Raw genomic sequence first — 14,265 nt, 5'->3', positions numbered from 1 at the left:
CCCACCTATCAGACAAATTCTAAGGACCTGAGCATGGCCCGCATGGCCCACAAGGCCCGTGTGATCAGACCTTGGTTCATTTAGCCTGTTTCCCTTCCTCCTTTCCCAACTTGTGGTGGTTCTCAACTGCCTGTAGGTCCTTGACTATCCCACATTCCCTTTGTGTCTTCCCAAATGCTACTCCTTCTGCCCAGGATGCCTTTTCTTCTTAAAGTGCCTTCAAGTCTCAGTGGAAATCATGAACTTCCTCCTCTGGATGGCTCCCCTGAATTCCCCAGGAAGATACTCCTTCCTCTGCTTGGCTTGTAACCATCCCTGTTATAGCCTGACAGCTTTACACCGGAACTACACATTTCTCTGTCAGCTTCTGAAGGCCAAGGACCACGTCTGTGTTTGGCACAATTTAGAGACGGCAATGGAAAGCACACCTCCTCCTTTTGTTTATCCATTCACGAACATATCCAGAGCAGTGGCGGGAAAGACGTGGTCTTTATCAACATCCCCAAATGTGCTAGTGACACAATCTGTGCAAAACACTTAAAAACTTCATTATATTGTCTCTAGATAGCTGGGAAATGTTTTCTTTTAAATAAAGAGTAATTTTGGGCTGATTTTAAGAGTGATCATGCTTGAAATTTTGTTTCTTATAAGCATTTCTTACCTGAATGTTTATGTATGTATATGAAAATTCCTATCAAAACATTCTACCATCATGAGTCCCAGCCTGGCAGTCAGGAAGTTGTGGTGCATGAGCATTTTTCTCCATCAATAGATAAGAAGAATTTGTCAGATAGGAGTGAGAGTGGTTCTAAAACTGATATTAAAGACATTTCTTGGGCAGAAACTCTCAGTATCATAAGCTGTTAATTATACCTAATCTCAAAATCCAATATAACTTTTTTTGGGGGGATGACACTAACAATAAAGTTTCACATACTAAATGAACTTGGAAGAAGAGCCATGCTAAATGTTGGGGGAAAAGAATATTAAAACATATTATAAAGCTAGTTATTAAAGTAGCCTGGTAACAGAGAGCAAATAGATCAATAAAGGAAAACAGAGCCTAGACACACAACCAACTACACAATGGAACAAGAGGATGAGACAAAGGTGGCAGGCCAAATCGGCGGCAGGGAGGTAAGATGGAAGATCCCATAAATGGGGGTGGGTCAGCAGGCCAGCTCTTGAGGACAGTTAGCCACAGGTATGAGAGGGAGGCAGATCCTTTCCTTGGATACCAGAATTGAACATAAAAAAAGGAAAACAGGCCGGGCGCGGTGGCTCACGCCTGTAATCCTAGCACTCTGGGAGGCCGAGGCGGGCGGATTGCTCGAGGTCAGGAGTTCAAAACCAGCCTGAGCAAGACCCCGTCTCTACTAAAAATAGAAAGAAATTAATTGGACAATTAAAAATATATATACAAAAAAAATTAGCCGGGCATGGTGGCACATGCCTGTAGTCCCAGCTACTTGGGAGGCTGAGACAGGAGGATCGCCTGAGCCCAGGAGTTTGAGGTTGCTGTGAGCTAGGCTGACGCCATGGCACTCACTCTAGCCTAGGCAACAAAGTGAGACTCTGTCTCAAAAAAAAAAAAAGGAAAACATAAAAATTCTAGGACACACAAAAAATTAATTTTTGAAGTGTGAAAGGTATTTATGAGCAAGACTTAAGACCCAGAGGCCATAAAGAAAAACACTGGAAATACTGTGGCAAAAAATTACCAAACGTACTCATCAAGAGAGAGGGAGAAAATATTTAACAGCATTTGCTAGCAAAGGGTGAATTTTCTTAGTGTCCATGGAATTCTTTAGAAAAATATGAAAAATAAAAATTGGCAAATACACAGTTCTCAAAATAAGTCAAAATGATCAACATTAAAAGATGCTCAACTTCATGATAAATACAGTGCATATAAATGCATATACATTTTTGATCAATCATGTTGACAAAGATGAAAAAGTATAATATAGTGTTGGCAAGGGTGTGGGGAAATGGATATTTTCATACACTGTTGGTGGGGGTCCAAATTCATACAGCCTTTCGAGGAGGCAATTTGACAGCATCTTTCATAATCCAAACTGTAAACACCCTTTGACTTAGTAAGTTATGTAACATATCTTACAGGTATATTTTCACAATAAGAATACCCCCCCCAAGGCTGTAGCAATGTCTGTGATAGAAACAAACAAAAAAATTGCAATAACCACTGAATGCCACCATAACATGGGGTACATTCATCAAGTAGAATGCAATGCAGCCATTAATAAGGATGAAGTAGCTATGAGTTGACAGAGATCAAGATAGTGTAAGTAAAAAAGCAAGATGCAGGGTAGTATATACAATATGATCCCATTTATTTAAAAAATAAAGATTACATATTTGTTTATATATGCATAAAAATTTTCTGAAAATTACATATGAAATTTACTAGATTACCTTTGGAGAATAGTATTGGGGCTTAAGATGTGAAGAGGGAGACTTCATTTTCATTTTACAGCCTTATATACTGTTTTAAATTTTTTACCATGTGTACTTCAAAATATAAAATTGAGGAGGGATCTTGCTACTCAAAAATTATGAAGCATTCTTTCAGATACATTTCTCTAGGATTGAAATTTGATTTTTTTCAAGGCAAACTGACTTGAAGTACTTGATGTTTTTCCAAATGTATTTCTAATACTTATTAGTAGGGTCACACCCATTGACAGGATTTTTTAGAATATCACATATTGTTGCATTTTTAAAGATGACAAACTTTTATTTAAATGGGATGCTCGCTAGAGAGATTTTCTTTTTCAAACTGAACTTCTTAAGTTATGGAAATAGTATGGTCACTAAAGAAAATTGGAAAAACATGAGGGTGCAAAAAAATTCACTAAAGCCACACATAACCACTCTAACCACTATAATGTTTTGGTGTGTTTTCTTCTTTCTTTACATATATATTAATACCTAGTACTATATATATAGAAAATGTGTTTACAAAGCTGAGGACACCCTCTATAGCTCTGGATCCTGCTTCTTTTCTCCCAACAGGTAACAGGTGCTCAATAAACATATGGTAAATTGAGTTGCTAATCAGTGTACCATTCATTTCTCCTTATCAAAAATTAATTATGTCTGCAGAGGAAATTCAGTTGGTTTCCAGTTCTTGAGTAAAATAAATAATACTTAATAAGTATGTTTATTCCTAAACACTGTCTGCATTTGTGATCATTCTTTAGAACAAGTTATTGGATCAAAGAATATGAAATATTTAAAGTTTCTGATGAATATTTTTCAGAAAGATTACACTGGTTTTCATGCCTACCAACAGCATAGCCTGTTTCCTTGCCAAAAATGACTACCATTTTTTAAAGTCACTGCTATTTCATAAGTGAAAAAGTTTGCTCTGAGAAAATTTCTTCCTCCCATTACAAAATAAAGTCAGAGTCTTTCCGTATGTTTGCTCAAGAGTGCTACCTTCCAATCTAAAACAGAGGAACTATTTTCAGACATTGTTAGTTTAGTCATCTTCACTACCAAAAACATTACAGATAAAGTAGCATGTAAGTCAGCTTCAGAATCTCCTTCAAATTCTTAAGAATAACCAAATAAATAAAGGCATGTCTTCTCTACTTCTTGTCCTACAGGTACTTTAGGTCCTTGAAGTGTGATTATTGAGGACAAAGCTTCAGTATAAAAATGAGAGAGAAAACTAGGTTGTAGATTAACAGCTGTTTTGTACCTGATGAAAACAAAGACCTTAACAAACCACAAGTTTATGCAAAGTGATGCCTCACTGAGTTAGGAGAGATAGTGACATGGCATCAGTATATGTCAGAAAATTTATTTCTTCAGTGATATTAAGGTAAGGTGGCCCAGCTACGTTCCTGGCATAGCTCCAGGGCAGTACTGGGGGAAAAATAAAATCAGAGATACATGACCTCACCAGAGCCCTGTGCAACAAAAAGATCCTAGGATAACAAAACTTAAAGCAAAAATAAGATCATTCGATTTTTGAAAAATATTTTTTATTCAGTGTTTAAGATTAAAAACAAGATTTTGTTTGCAGCTGATGAGCAAAAAGAAAAGTTAAACATAAATTATCATCTGATTGGCTAGTTAAAATGCTCTGACTCAGAGTCAAATTACTCAGTGACATACCAGTTACTTTGTGTGGGCTTAAGAGTCTTCGAGCAAAATAGCTCTAAACAAAATGTGTAATCTGAGAGCACAGAGCTAATGAGTATACGAAATACTAACTAAGAAGCGTATGGAGGCAGCCTGTGGCAAGCCTTTTGATTCTTCTAGGCTTCTAGCAGTGGTTACCATATGCAAGGACCAAGCAGCCAGTTATCTTATGTTTTGACTTTTCTGAGTTAAACAACTTTAACCCACACCCACTAAGCAGGAATAAAGAGACACTTTATAAATCAGTTGGAAAACATAAAGCAGTCCCACTTTTCCAGTAGAATTTTAGTTGAATTAAATCATAAGAGAAACAATGATTATTGCACATATTGTACTTGTCGCACTACATCTGTTGAGTAGAATTTCCATTCCAAGTGTTGTTTTCATCTTCACCATCATCTTGAGTCCTCAATCTATATATCTTCCCCTCCTTTTTAAAGTCTTCCCCGCGTTTTTCCAGAACTCTTTTTCTGACTGGTTCTCTAATGTAACAAAAGAAGAAAAGGGAAAATGACATAAAATAAAAACAATAGCAATACAAAGCTATTTCCTTCCAACTTCCATTAGTATAGGCAACTATACATAACTTTTAACGTCATCTAAGGTAAGAAAAGTCCACAGGAGATAATTATATCTAATACTATATTAATATTATATCTAATACTATTATACTAATGCAATATTAAACTTTATTAGTCTTTGGTAGTTTAACTTCATCTGTTCTCTAAGCCAAACCAGCCAAATCACATTTTCCATTTCCATGTGTTTCCTGATGACTTAACTAGCAGGAGCATTTGCACAGCACCCTAGAGGTTATCCAAAGCTCTAGTTACAACTTAATTGACAGATGTGGCTAATTAGCAATTTTTTTTCTTCTTTTTTCATTTTCTGTTGCTATAACAAAATTAGCAATTTTTAATCCTCTCAAAATCTTTAATAATGACTTATTTATAAACAATTAAGAACAAAGAGGACGGCTGGGTACGTTGGCTCACGGCTGTAACCCTAACACTCTGGGAGACCAAGGCAGGAGGATCTCTTGAGCTCAGGAGTTCTAGACCAGCCTGAGCAAGATGAAACCCCAACTCTACTAAAAATAGAAAAAATTAGCTGGGCATGGTGGTGCATGCCTATAGTTTCAGATACGGGGATGGGGGGGCAGCTGAGGCAGGAGGATTGTTTAAGCCTAGGAGTTTGAGATTGCTATAAGTGACACCACAAGTACTCTAGCCCAGGCGACAGAATGAGATTCTGCCTCAGCTATCCCATATTACAGTAATTCTGGATTAAACACTTCTACCCATTGCTCTAAGAATTCTAAAATTCAGTACTAACAAGGCCTACTTTGACTGCTATTCTACAACTAGAGAAAATAATTTCTCTGTGCCTTCACTGGAGTAATGTATTAAGGATGTGATTGGTTTTCTTAACAATTAAGAAATAAATCAAGATAAAGGCTAAATCAACCCAATCACAATATTTATATAAATCACCTACAGAATAAATAAAACACATGACTAGGGATCTCCATACTTAAGGCAGAGGCAAGGATTTTTCACTACTTATTACATAGGATTGGTGTGAGGATTTGCTATAATGCTTATTAAAGGCCTAATAGAGTGTTTAACAGAAGTATATAATAAATATATAAATACTTATAATAAACTGTTAATTATTAGAAGAGGCATAATCTCACTTTCTAGGAAAATACTTCCTATTATCCGGTTTCAAATATGTACAATCTTTTTTTCATCTGAATATGTATTATTTTTATTAATACTTTCTTAATAGTATATAATTTCAGTTTTTATTTCCTCTTTGATTCACTTATTATAGTCAAGGATTTTTTTTCAAATATGCACAATCTTAACAAACAACAGTGGTATGAGCTAAAATTGTCAGAGTAGTCCGCACTACCATTCTAACTTTTGCCTTCTGCTATAAAAGCTAGGCCTCTTGGTTAAGGGATTAGCCCAAAATATCTCTGAAGGAGGCACCATTTTCAAGTTTCCTCAATTTGGTCATTCTCTGACTAACCCAGACAAGACTGTCAGCCAGTAGATCAGAGAACCACCAGGGTTAAAATTATCAAAGTGTGTCTTGGTGTATTGGCAAAAAAAGAAAAAAATTATCAAAGCACAATGATTTTTCTAAAGAAATTATGTATGGGGGGGAGGGGATGGGGATATACAAACATAATGAGTGAGATGTGCAACATTTGGAGGATGGTCATGCTTGAAGCTCTGACTCAAGGGGGGAGAGGGGCATGGGCAATATACATAACCTTAACACTTGTACCCCCATATTATGCTGAAAAAGAAATAAATAAAAGTAGGGAAAAAAAAAGAAATTATGTAAGATGACCATAAGTAATTAATGGAATGAAATATCTTGTCAGGCAAAACACCATTAGCAAGAAAGATATTATATACCTGGAAAAAAAAAATCTGCCAGTGATGAGATAAAGAAAATTCAATGAATGAAAAAATAAAGCCAGCAGAGGTGAAGTTGCATTTCATGGACTAGGTTTTAGAAAGCTTGCTGAGAAAACTCAGACAGCTTCCCAGGAAAAATAATGAAGTTTCAGAACATTTGGGTTTTTCCGTGGGGAGGACATATACAGAAAGAAGGCAAAGTACTCATAACAGAAATTTTTTATTTTGAAAAATATATTGGTACTTATTTATTTTGCAAATGGAGAAAACATAAACAGATACCTTTTTTCTGATTTGCTAGATGATGCAGGGTTTGGGGGTTCCGACGATGTTACTCTCACTGAAGTCTGTGCAGGAGGAGGATTACTAAATAAGAAATTGCTAATCAATCTCCAGATGGCAAGGAATGGGTAAAGTACTGTCCCCAACAATGTCCAAATGTCTCCACCGGAAGAGTGTACAATGGATGTAGTTGGTCTTCCTGCCTAGAAATTAAGAAATAAACACGCCAATAAAAATTACATCAGCACAATCACCTCATACCCAAGGTTCTAGATAAAGCTTTTATCAGGAAAAGGAGGTCCGATTGATTTTAATTTACTGCAAGAAGATAAAATTACCAACTTTTGCTGCTTTTTCATGTGTATATAAAGTTTCTGGAAACTCCTGGAGCTCTGTTTTTTGAGTAATTATAATAAACAAAGTACAAAGTAGTTTTTGGTGAAATGAACCAACTATTTTTAAGGAAATTAAACTTTTATAATAAAATTAACTTTGATAAAAGTCTTTCTTGCTGATTAAAAAAAAAGGATTACAAACCTCAGTGAATACAATGACATGAAATCCTGATTACTGGAGAGCTCACTGTTTTAGGTGAGGAGCTCTAGTATAGAACAGGGAAACTACATTAACCAGGACAGAAGAGACCCAGGAACTTATCTCAGTGGAACTTAAGGTGGGACCCTGGCAATCATTTAAGCTTTCTAAGCCTCTTTTCTTTATCAGAGACTAAAATATTGTTGTGAGGATCAAATGGGATAATCTGTTTGAAAATTAATGTTATATTGCTATCTTTATGTTAAAACATTTTTTTTAAAAACTTGGTGAACAGAAGAGCTGTATATAAAAGATATTAAGTCTGTGGATTGTTAGATAATCTGCATTTCTGATTTTCCTCTCCTACTGGTCATTTTTTATATACAACAATAGGTGACAAAAAAGTTGAAAATTAAACTATGTATTGCCTCACAAGCAATATTAGCAATACAAATAATATAAAGCACAGGATAATGGAACAAAACATTGATCTAATTTTTGGATAATTTGGATTTTAATTATTCACTGTACACCTCTGTCCTTCCTTTCTGCTAATTATAAAAAATGATAAGTAGAACAAATAGAAAACTATAAGAATAGAAAAAATATGTATGTATATACGTACTGGCAACAGTACCACTGAAGCACTTGGGGCAAGTTCCAAATCCGATAATTTCTTTTTATAATCTTCTTTGGTAAATTCCCTCCTGGGAAACATGGTTGCTAATGAAAAATTTCCGTATGTGTTGCCAACAGTCTGTAACATAACATAAATTTTAAAAGCTTACAATAGTGCCATTTAAAATTAAGATATTATATTACCAACATGCATCCAAAATAACTACTTTATTAAAATTGCCTTAATCCTTTAAGTTTATTTAAATGTAAACTCAAAGGCCACTTATAAAAACTGCACTTCCAAAAGTGGCTGAAAAGTTATCAAATCCTAATAGTTTTTGTTTGTTTGTTTCTGAGACAGAGTCTTGCTCTGTTGCCTGGGCTAGAGTGCCATGGCATCAGCCTAGCTCACAGCAACCTCAAACTCCTGGGCTCAAGTGATCCTCCTGCCTCAGCCTCCCGAGTAGTGAGACTACAGGCATGTGCCACCACGTCCGGTTAATTTTTTCTATATATTTTTAGTTGTCCAGCTAATTTCTTTCTATTTTTAGTAGAGAAAGGGTCTCTTGTTCAGGCTTGTCTTAAACTGCTGACCTTGAGCGATCCTCCAGCCTTGACCTCCCAGAGTGCCAGGATTACAGGCATGAGCCACCACGCCTGGCTCCTAATAGTTTTTTTTTTTTATTTTATTTATTTTTTTAATGACCTGGGCTTACACGTGAAACCTAATAGTTTTTAAAAGTTTCTATAACTCAAAGTTGACTACAAAATAGCAAGAATATAGTTCCTAAAAACATATAAATAAATGGAATAAAAATGAGCAATTATGTATCTCCTTTAAGTACAGCTACAGTTCATTAGGAATTTCACTGTCCTGTGGCAAACTTATATTAATGTCTCACAAACACATATTTAGAGTACAGGTACTCCCTATTAAAAATCTGGACTAGACTGGTATTTCCCTCATATATATGACTTCAGGAGTTTTAGCTTCTTCCTTGTCTCAAGGCACAAATGGTCCATAATTAGCCTACACTACACATATTCCAGATCCAGGAATTTACACTGGGCAGCACCACAATCACTTATAAAATCTTACACAACTGCATATCTTTCCCTAGAAGATTCCAAAGAAATAACCCAACTCATTTTTCTGTAACTTTTTTTTAAACCAAAAGTCACACACATACTCCTTACTGTTCTCACTCTAACCTAAGGACATACAAAAATAAAACTTTTGTTCACTGTATTGAGGCAGTTTCACAGATGCAATTAAAGATCTCTCTTTTTCCCTTGTAGGCCCCCCTCCATTGACCTGTTGCAGAAGCAGTAAAATTCAGGACAGGGGACACCTTGTAGGAGGTCCCAAAACAAAAGAAGAACAAAACAGCCTATTTGGAATTAGTTCTGCTATAAAGCTTAGGGGAAGCTTTTTTTTTTTTTCTTTTGAGACAGAGTCTTGCTCTGTCACCCTGGCTAGAGTGTAATGATGACATCTCAGCTCACCTCAAACTCAAACTCCTGGGCTCCACAGATCCTCCTGCCTCAGCCTCCCAAGTAGCTGGGAATATAGGCACACACCATCACACCTGGCTAATTTTTTAATTTCTTGTAGAGACAGGGTCTCACTCTTGTTCAGGCTAGTCTCAAACTCCTGACCTCAAGCAATCTTCCCATCTCAATCTACCAGAGTGTTAGGATTATAAGCATAAGCCACTGTGCTCAGCCAGGGGAAGCTTTAACATTGCTAGTGTAGATCATCAGTGCAGGAAGGCAGAGACAGCTTTTGAAGTATCCCTCTTTTGGAACCCATAAATGAGGGAGAAAATGAAATGGGGAGAAAAGATTTGGCAGAAAGATCTGAACCAAACCCCCAATTTTAACCTTGAAGCTATACATACATATGAGAAAAATACTGGTGCATAATGAGCCTAGAACCTAAAGGACATCAGATGCCCAGAATTCATTTTGAATAAAGAACAAATCAGGGAATAAAAACAAATTGGCAATAACTCATATCTTATTTTCTAAGATATAAAATCTCATATCACACTTAGATTTTGAGTAAGGCTACAATTGTTTGGGAAGTAAATTCCTGAAGAAGATACTTGTCAAATAAAGATTACTCCTCTGTTAGTTTGGTCAACAGGTAGATGGTAGGAAAATGGCCAGCCCTTAAGCAACCTGCAGAAAATGGAGAGGACCAAGAAAAAACACTTCCATTTCCAGTGAGTAGGACACCTCCCTCAGATTAGACCTTTGGGAAACCACTTGTTTTTTACTCCTCTAGCTGAGTATACTAACCAGTGAGAAAGGTTTCCAGAGCCTACTATACAGTATCAGCAAATTCCTACTTCTGCACAACAAGCAGATATGCTGTCCCCACATACACTAATACACAACAGAAGTCCCACAATGTCTCAGAGGTGTCTTGTGTCTCTGTCCTAGAGATAAGTCATAATTCACTCAGTCTTCAGTTCTGCTTTGAAACTTTCCATTCCTTACAATTTAATACCTATACATCTATCTCTACTACAACACAAGACATAAATTTACCTGTGCAGCAAATTGCCTTGCTTCTTCTAGAGGAGCATCAGAAGAGAATTGATTTGTAAAGGAAGAACCATCAGGAAGACGGAATTGAATTCTTGCAATAGTGCTATGAAAAAAGAAAATTAAAGTCTGCATCTTTACTTCTATCCTCAAACAATGAAATAAAAAGTTAGAGAAAATGGAAGTGGAATGTGCAATGGCAATAGATTTTTTCCACAATAGCAGATCTTTTATTATTTTTTTTCCCCCCCACTGGATCCAGGTTTTTATCTTTTATTATTTTTTAACAATAGCTTTGAGATATTCACATAAAACTAACCCTTTTAAAGTATACAATTCAGTGGTTTTCTTTTATATATTCACAGTTATGCAAGTATCACCACTATTTAATTCCAGGACATTTTCATCACCCTAAAAAGGAACTCCAAATCCACTAGCAGTCATTCCCTATTCCTTCTCCCCCAGAACCTGGCAACTACTAGGTCTACTATCTCCATGAATTTGCCTATTTTGGGCATTTCATATAATGGAATCATATACTATGTAACATTTCGTAACTAGCTTCTTTCATGGAACATTATATTTTCAAGGTTCAACCATGTTGATGCATGTATCAGTTCTTCCTTCCTTTTTATTGAATAATATTCCACTGTATGGGAAAGAAATTTTCTTTATGCATTCTTTAGTTGGTAGACATTTGGATTGTTACATTTTGACTGTTATAAATATTATGAATAATCATACAGGTTTTTGTGTGGACATGTTTTCAGTTCTCTCTGATATATACTTAAGAGTAGAACTCCTGTGCAAGGAGTGAATATGATGGATGACAGAGTTTCTAAGTCCAGCCTCTGTGGTTTGAGCAGCATTGTTTATGTGGCGTGATTGAGCATTATCGTGAAAGAGAATTGGCCTGTCTCTATTGATGGATCTCAGCTGCTTCATTGCAAACATCCTGATCATTTCATTCAACTGGTTGCAGTAGACATCTGCTGTATTCAATTGACCAGGTTTCATGAAGCTGTAGTGGTTTCATGAAGCATGTAGCTGTAGTGTAATACCAAACAGACACCATTAGCTTTTTTTGACGAATATTTGGTTTTGGACTGTGTTATGGCACTTCATCTTTATCCAACCATTGTGCCAAACGCTTGCAATTATCAAAAAGAATCCATTGTCATCACACGTAACGATATGGTGTAGAAATGGTTTGCCTTTATGTTGTGACAGCAAAAAAGGGCAAGCTTTCAAACAATCTCTCTCTGATGCTCATTTAATTCATGCAGAACCCATCTATCCAGCTTCTTTACCTTGCCAATTTGTTTCAAATGGCCCAATATTGCTGCAATTTCGATGTCAAACCTTGCTAATTCATGCGTAGATTGAGATGGATGCGCTTCCACTACAGCTTTTACCTCATTGTTATCTGCCTTGGTCTCAGGTCAGCCACATGGCTCATTTTCAAGATTAAAATCATCAGAATGTAACTACTCAAACCATCGATATACTGTGTTCATTAGCCACATCCTTTCCAAATACTTCATTAATATTTTGAGCTGTCTGTGCATCATTGGTTCCACAGCAGAACTTATATTCAAAAATAACACAAACTTTTGACTTATCCATGGTTTCACAAAAATTGCTCTACAAAAAACTTTGAAAGATAATCACAAGCCAAACTGTGCATTTGAAAGAATGAGGAGGTATTAATATCTTCACTATAACAAGTGCCAAATTGAAATGTCAGAGATACCAACTGTCAAACTTAGTACTTGAGGAAATTGGACATTTCTTACTTAATAACCTAATATTTATTTTTCCCTTTTGTTGCTTGTGCTTTTCCAGTCATGTCTATGAACCCAGTCTACTCCTAGATCACAAGGATTTATGCCTTTTTTTCCCTTAAAAATTATACTCCACATGATTTTACTTTTAGGTAGATGATCCATTCGGTGTGAATTTTTTTACATGGTGTGAGGTAAGGGTCAAAATGGATTATTTGCCATGTGGGTATCCAGTTGTCCAAGCACCATCTGTTGAAAGACTATTCTTTCTCACTGAATGGTCTCAGTATCCTTTTTAAAATATATTGATCATAAATGCAAAGGTTTATTTCTGAAGACTCAATTCTATTATATTAACCCATATGTCCATCCTTATGCTAGTAAAACACGGTATTGGTAAGTGTAGCTTTCCAGTAAGTTTGAAAAAAAGGAAGTATGAGTCTTCCATCTTTGTTTTCCAGATTATTTCACTATTCGGGGTCTCTTGCATTGCCATATGAATTTTAGGATTAAAATTTCCACAAAATAAAGCCAGCTGGAATTCTGAGAGGGGTTATGCTGAATCTATATATCAGTTTGAGTATTGCCATCTTAAAAATATTAAGTTTTCTGATCTATGAATGTAGGGTATCTTTTCACGTATTTGGATCTTAATTCTTTCAACATCTTGTAGTTTTTAGTGTACAAGTATTATGCTTTTGTTAAATTATTTCCTTTTCATTCATTTATTTATTTTTTGAGATGGGGCTCACTTTTTCACCCAGGCTGGAGTGCAGTGGACTGATTACAGCTCATTGCAACCTTGTATTTCATTATTTTTGGAAAACTGTTTTCAAAATTTTTTCTGATTACAAAACTACTATTAATACTTGTTAATTGTCCAATATGAAAATAAAGAAAAGCACAGAGAAGAAAATAAATATTAACCATAATCCAATTAGCAAGATGTACTTTTTTTATCTTCTCAACATATTTTTGTTTTGGGAACTGCCTTACCCCTGCTACATGTCATTCATTCTGGTAGGATAATCAATAACATTTCCCTCACCTCCTTCCCCGCAGGGTGGGCATGTCACCCACTCCCACCATAGAGCCCATGCAAGTGGTCACTGTGATTGGTCCGGAGGTGGCCATAGGACCCAGGCAAGGCCAATCAGTATTCTCCTAAGTGACTGATACAGGCATTGGGAAAAAGGATTACTCTTTTCTCTCTGAGATCATAAACTCAAGATCTTGAGAGTGCCAGGGGCTGGGCTCTCCTAACGTCATTTGGAGAGTTTCTCTGAGAATGAAGCTAAACAGAAGAAACTAAGATTAAAAAGAGAGAGACAAAAATTTTAAGATATCCTTTAGATCCCAGGATCTAGCTATGCCTAATCAAATCCACCCTTGGATTTCTGAATTGCAGAACCAATATATTCCCTCTTTTGCTTCATCCTATCTGATTTGGGATTCTGACAACTAAAGAATCCTAACACACATGAGATAATTCACTGTAATCATTTTGATATATGAGCATTCTGTCTTTAGAAAATAGATTTCTTGGTCCTTCTTTTAAAAGTTATTATTTATTTAGTACATTTATAGTATACACTCACATTCAATGACAGATACTACCAGCAACTGCCAAAGTGGTCAATATGTCCCTCTGGAATTGACTACTTATAACCACAGCACATAAGTGTTAAAAACTAGCCCACGAAGACCCTCCTCAGCCCCTATGTATACAGAGATGTTTCAGCATGAAATATAGTACCTTTTTTCTCTTGTGTAAGATTCCCTCTTAGCTTCCATTTCTGCCTGTTTGGCCAGCAAGGCAGCAGCTTTGGCAGCCTCTACTTCTTCCTTTGTCTTAGCAAAACGAGCAGCTCTCTCTGCACGGTCCT

The 14,265-nt window shown here is 36.1% G+C and overlaps 1 protein-coding gene across 1 annotated transcript in view; it reads right to left on the bottom strand.

Moving 5' to 3' along the window:
- Positions 1 to 3,991: 3,991 nt before the first annotated feature.
- Positions 3,992 to 14,265, bottom strand: part of UBXN4 (UBX domain protein 4) — a 37,773-nt gene continuing 27,499 nt past the window's right edge. Inside the window, exons 9-13 of the mRNA XM_012740086.3 lie at positions 14,136 to 14,263; positions 10,599 to 10,701; positions 8,050 to 8,181; positions 6,891 to 7,093; positions 3,992 to 4,655 (exon numbers count right to left, since the gene is read on the bottom strand). Coding sequence (XP_012595540.1) covers positions 4,517 to 4,655; positions 6,891 to 7,093; positions 8,050 to 8,181; positions 10,599 to 10,701; positions 14,136 to 14,263 — 705 coding nt within the window. The 3' untranslated portion in view covers positions 3,992 to 4,516. The remainder of the gene's footprint in view (positions 4,656 to 6,890; positions 7,094 to 8,049; positions 8,182 to 10,598; positions 10,702 to 14,135; positions 14,264 to 14,265) is intronic.

The sequence above is a fragment of the Microcebus murinus genome, chromosome 8, assembly GCF_040939455.1.
Source record: "Microcebus murinus isolate Inina chromosome 8, M.murinus_Inina_mat1.0, whole genome shotgun sequence".
NCBI lineage: Eukaryota > Metazoa > Chordata > Mammalia > Primates > Cheirogaleidae > Microcebus > Microcebus murinus.
The sequence above is the reverse complement of the archived record's forward strand: the minus strand, read 5'-3'. Positions and strand labels throughout refer to the sequence as shown.